The sequence below is a fragment of the Rana temporaria genome, chromosome 4, assembly GCF_905171775.1.
Source record: "Rana temporaria chromosome 4, aRanTem1.1, whole genome shotgun sequence".
NCBI classification, from domain to species: Eukaryota; Metazoa; Chordata; class Amphibia; order Anura; family Ranidae; genus Rana; species Rana temporaria.
Genome location: NC_053492.1, coordinates 704418 through 710414, shown reverse-complemented (window position 1 = coordinate 710414; position 5997 = coordinate 704418). Strand labels below are relative to the sequence as shown.

The 5997-nt window shown below is 48.9% G+C and overlaps 1 protein-coding gene across 1 annotated transcript in view; it reads right to left on the bottom strand.

Annotated features, from left to right (window-relative positions):
- Nucleotides 1-856: 856 nt before the first annotated feature.
- WDR97 (WD repeat domain 97) overlaps nt 857-5997 on the bottom strand; it is an 87582-nt gene continuing 82441 nt past the window's right edge. Inside the window, exon 20 of the mRNA XM_040347376.1 lies at nt 857-1070. Coding sequence (XP_040203310.1) covers nt 857-1070 — 214 coding nt within the window. The remainder of the gene's footprint in view (nt 1071-5997) is intronic.

Sequence of the window (5997 nt, the reverse complement as noted above, 5' to 3'; positions counted from 1 at the left end):
TCAGCCCCAGTGCTGTGAGGAAATGAGCGGATGCGGATGTGAAGCAATGCGGATGTGAAGCAATGCGAGGGGCTCAAGGAGCAGACGACAGCTGGACTGGGTGGCGGCTCTAGATCTCCATGCCGCTGGGTGGTCAGCGCGGTTAGAGCACGCTCAGCAGCAGCAGCGGCGACTCCATCCCCGTCTCCATCTCTGCTCTCCCATCAGGCCCCTCCCTCCTCTCTCCTCTCTCCTCTCAAGCTCAGGCTTTTGAAACCATCTGAATGACTTCGACACATGCGTGGAAGCATTTAACTGGCAGGCCCGCCCACGTCGCCTCGTCATCGTCGCGGCGACGGCGCGGACACGCCCCGCGTATTGTTTACGCGCGGATTTCTGTACGATGGTTAGTACAGCCATCGTACAGAAATCCCCGGGCAGACATGTACGGTGAAAACGGTCCGACGGACCGGTTTCATCGTACATGTTTGCTCGTCAGTACCCGGCATAATAGGTAGGGAGCATGGAAGAGGAGAGGGGAAGAGTACAGGAGTGGAGGGAAGAGGGAATAAAGATCAGGAAAGAGATGAGAGGAGAGGAGAGGAGAGGAGAGGAGTACAGAAGTGGAGGGAATAAAGATCAGGGAAGAGATGAGAGAAGAGGACATCAGAGAGGAATAAATGTGAGGCCTTCATTGCCGGTTTCATACTCTATGATATGAGGACTCCTCTAATAGGTGGAGAGCATGGAAGAGGAGAGGAGTGAAGGAGAAGAGTACAGAAATGATATGAGGACTCCTCTAATAGGTGGAGGTCGTGGAATGCGATGTGAAATATTTAACCCCCGACACCCCACATACTGTAATGGTCTGTGACTCTTACCATCCCCCGTCCCACAACCCAGACCCAGACTCATCACTCTCCGGACTCACCATGAGACGTCGGGTCCAGCTGTCCAGCCAGTCTTCACATGTCCTCTTCAGGGTCTCTCTGTCCCCCCCTTCCCAGCTGTCCCAGCTCGTCACCTGCCTCCCAATAAAGCCATGTGGGTCTTCCACACCAATATCCCTGAAGAGGCTGAGAAATCTTCCTCTGTTCCAACCAAAGATAATCAAAATATGTAACTGGATAAAAGACAATCAAACCTTCATATCATCAATATTTGGGGAGCCTGGATAGTAGATGACAATTTAGGAGTCTGAAGCTCAATGCAGCTTCCCAAAGAGGCACAAATATTGGCAAATGGAGATACAACAATGAGCTGTACCACCGGTGATGGTTCCAGTAGACCTCCGTCTTCAGTGACATCCAACATTCACTGGCAGACAACAGGAAAGGAAACCAGGTCTGATAGTGTGGACCTGGTTGTGTCATAGTCTACAAGGGAAAGGTCTGATAGTGTGGACCTGGTTGTCTCATAATATACAAGGGGAAGGTCTGATAGTGTGGACCTGGTTGTGTCATAGTCTACAAGGTGAAGGTCTGATAGTGTGGACCTGGTTGTCTCATAATATACAAGGGGAAGGTCTGATAGTGTGGACCTGGTTGTGTCATAGTCTACAAGGGAAAGGTCTGATAGTGGGGACCTGGTTGTCTCATAGTCTACAAGAGAAAGGTCTGATAGTGTGGACCTGGTTGTCTCATAGTCTACAAGGGAAAGGTCTGATAGTGTGGACCTGGTTGTCTCATAGTCTACAAGGGGAAGGTCTGATAGTGTGGACCTGGTTGTCTCATAGTCTACAAGGGGAAGGTCTGATAGTGTGGACCTGGTTGTCTCATAGTCTACAAGGGGAAGGTCTGATAGTGTGGACCTGGTTGTCTCATAGTCTACAAGGGGAAGGTCTGATAGTGTGGACCTGGTTGTCTCATAGTCTACAAGGGGAAGGTCTGATAGTGTGGACCTGGTTGTCTCATAGTCTACAAGGCGAAGGTCTGATAGTGTGGACCTGGTTGTCTCATAGTCTACAAGGGAAAGGTCTGATAGTGTGGACCTGGTTGTCTCATAATATACAAGGGGAAGGTCTGATAGTGTGGACCTGGTTGTCTCATAATATACAAGGGGAAGGTCTGATAGTGTGGACCTGGTTGTCTCATAGTCTACAAGGGGAAGGTCTGATAGTGTGGACCTGGTTGTCTCATAGTCTACAAGGCGAAGGTCTGATAGTGTGGACCTGGTTGTCTCATAATATACAAGGGGAAGGTCTGATAGTGTGGACCTGGTTGTCTCATAATATACAAGGGGAAGGTCTGATAGTGTGGACCTGGTTGTCTAATAGTCTACAAGGCGAAGGTCTGATAGTGTGGACCTGGTTGTCTCATAGTCTACAAGGGGAAGGTCTGATAGTGTGGACCTGGTTGTGTCATAGTCTACAAGGGGAAGGTCTGATAGTGTGGACCTGGTTGTCTCATAGTCTACAAGGGGAAGGTCTGATAGTGTGGACCTGGTTGTCTCATAGTCTACAAGGGGAAGGTCTGATAGTGTGGACCTGGTTGTCTCATAGTCTACAAGGGGAAGGTCTGATAGTGTGGACCTGGTTGTCTCATAGTCTACAAGGCGAAGGTCTGATAGTGTGGACCTGGTTGTCTCATAGTCTACAAGGCGAAGGTCTGATAGTGTGGACCTGGTTGTCTCATAGTCTAAAAGGGGAAGGTCTGATAGTGTGGACCTGGTTGTCTCATAATATACAAGGGGAAGGTCTGATAGTGTGGACCTGGTTGTCTTCTAGTCTACAAGGGGAAGGTCTGATAGTGTGGACCTGGTTGTCTCATAGTCTACAAAGGGGAAGGTCTGATAGTGTGGACCTGGTTGTCTTCTAGTCTACAAGGGGAAGGTCTGATAGTGTGGACCTGGTTGTCTCATAGTCTACAAGGGGAAGGTCTGATAGTGTGGACCTGGTTGTCTCATAGTCTACAAGGGGAAGGTCTGATAGTGTGGACCTGGTTGTCTCATAGTCTACAAGGGGAAGGTCTGATAGTGTGGACCTGGTTGTCTCATAGTCTACAAGGGAAAGGTCTGATAGTGTGGACCTGGTTGTCTCATAGTCTACAAGGGGAAGGTCTCATAGTGTGGACCTGGTTGTCTCATAATATACAAGGGGAAGGTCTGATAGTGTGGACCTGGTTGTCTCATAGTCTACAAAGGGGAAGGTCTGATAGTGTGGACCTGGTTGTCTCATAGACTACAAGGGGAAGGTCTGATAGTGAGGACCTGGTTGTGTCATAGTCTACAAGGGGAAGGTCTGATAGTGAGGACCTGGTTGTCTCATAGTCTACAAGGGGAAGGTCTGATAGTGTGGACCTGGTTGTCTCATAGTCTACAAGGGGAAGGTCTGATAGTGTGGACCTGGTTGTCTCATAGTCTACAAGGGGAAGGTCTGATAGTGTGGACCTGGTTGTCTCATAATCTACAAGGGGAAGGTCTGATAGTGTGGACCTGGTTGTCTTCTAGTCTACAAGGGGAAGGTCTGATAGTGTGGACCTGGTTGTCTTCTAGTCTACAAGGGGAAGGTCTGATAGTGTGGACCTGGTTGTCTCCTAGTCTACAAGGGGAAGGTCTGATAGTGTGGACCTGGTTGTGTCATAGTCTACAAGGGGAAGGTCTGATAGTGTGGACCTGGTTGTCTCATAGTCTACAAGGGGAAGGTCTGATAGTGAGGACCTGGTTGTCTCATAATATACAAGGGGAAGGTCTGATAGTGTGGACCTGGTTGTCTCATGATATACAAGGGGAAGGTCTGATAGTGTGGACCTGGTTGTCTCATAGTCTACAAGGGGAAGGTCTGATAGTGTGGACCTGGTTGTCTCATAGTTTACAAGGGGAAGGTCTGATAGTGTGGACCTGGTTGTCTCATAGTCTACAAGGGGAAGGTCTGATAGTGTGGACCTGGTTGTCTTCTAGTCTACAAGGGGAAGGTCTGATAGTGAGGACCTGGTTGTCTTCTAGTCTACAAGGGGAAGGTCTGATAGTGTGGACCTGGTTGTCTTCTAGTCTACAAGGGGAAGGTCTGATAGTGTGGACCTGGTTGTCTTCTAGACTACAAGGGGAAGGTCTGATAGTGTGGACCTGGTTGTCTTCTAGTCTACAAGGGGAAGGTCTGATAGTGTGGACCTGGTTGTCTCATAGTCTACAAGGGGAAGGTCTGATAGTGTGGACCTGGTTGTCTCATAGTCTACAAGGGGAAGGTCTGATAGTGTGGACCTGGTTGTCTCATAGTCTACAAGGCGAAGGTCTGATAGTGTGGACCTGGTTGTCTCATAGTCTACAAGGCGAAGGTCTGATAGTGTGGACCTGGTTGTCTCATAGTCTAAAAGGGGAAGGTCTGATAGTGTGGACCTGGTTGTCTCATAATATACAAGGGGAAGGTCTGATAGTGTGGACCTGGTTGTCTTCTAGTCTACAAGGGGAAGGTCTGATAGTGTGGACCTGGTTGTCTCATAGTCTACAAAGGGGAAGGTCTGATAGTGTGGACCTGGTTGTCTTCTAGTCTACAAGGGGAAGGTCTGATAGTGTGGACCTGGTTGTCTCATAGTCTACAAGGGGAAGGTCTGATAGTGTGGACCTGGTTGTCTCATAGTCTACAAGGGGAAGGTCTGATAGTGTGGACCTGGTTGTCTCATAGTCTACAAGGGGAAGGTCTGATAGTGTGGACCTGGTTGTCTCATAGTCTACAAGGGAAAGGTCTGATAGTGTGGACCTGGTTGTCTCATAGTCTACAAGGGGAAGGTCTCATAGTGTGGACCTGGTTGTCTCATAATATACAAGGGGAAGGTCTGATAGTGTGGACCTGGTTGTCTCATAGTCTACAAAGGGGAAGGTCTGATAGTGTGGACCTGGTTGTCTCATAGACTACAAGGGGAAGGTCTGATAGTGAGGACCTGGTTGTGTCATAGTCTACAAGGGGAAGGTCTGATAGTGAGGACCTGGTTGTCTCATAGTCTACAAGGGGAAGGTCTGATAGTGTGGACCTGGTTGTCTCATAGTCTACAAGGGGAAGGTCTGATAGTGTGGACCTGGTTGTCTCATAGTCTACAAGGGGAAGGTCTGATAGTGTGGACCTGGTTGTCTCATAGTCTACAAGGGGAAGGTCTGATAGTGTGGACCTGGTTGTCTCATAGTCTACAAGGGGAAGGTCTGATAGTGTGGACCTGGTTGTCCCATAGTCTACAAGGGGAAGGTCTGATAGTGTGGACCTGGTTGTCTCATAGTCTACAAGGGGAAGGTCTGATAGTGTGGACCTGGTTGTCTCATAATCTACAAGGGGAAGGTCTGATAGTGTGGACCTGGTTGTCTTCTAGTCTACAAGGGGAAGGTCTGATAGTGTGGACCTGGTTGTCTTCTAGTCTACAAGGGGAAGGTCTGATAGTGTGGACCTGGTTGTCTCCTAGTCTACAAGGGGAAGGTCTGATAGTGTGGACCTGGTTGTGTCATAGTCTACAAGGGGAAGGTCTGATAGTGTGGACCTGGTTGTCTCATAGTCTACAAGGGGAAGGTCTGATAGTGAGGACCTGGTTGTCTCATAATATACAAGGGGAAGGTCTGATAGTGTGGACCTGGTTGTCTCATGATATACAAGGGGAAGGTCTGATAGTGTGGACCTGGTTGTCTCATAGTCTACAAGGGGAAGGTCTGATAGTGTGGACCTGGTTGTCTCATAGTTTACAAGGGGAAGGTCTGATAGTGTGGACCTGGTTGTCTCATAGTCTACAAGGGGAAGGTCTGATAGTGTGGACCTGGTTGTCTTCTAGTCTACAAGGGGAAGGTCTGATAGTGAGGACCTGGTTGTCTTCTAGTCTACAAGGGGAAGGTCTGATAGTGTGGACCTGGTTGTCTTCTAGTCTACAAGGGGAAGGTCTGATAGTGTGGACCTGGTTGTCTTCTAGACTACAAGGGGAAGGTCTGATAGTGTGGACCTGGTTGTCTTCTAGTCTACAAGGGGAAGGTCTGATAGTGAGGACCTGGTTGTCTTCTAGTCTACAAGGGGAAGGTCTGATAGTGAGGACCTGGTTGTCTTCTAGTCTA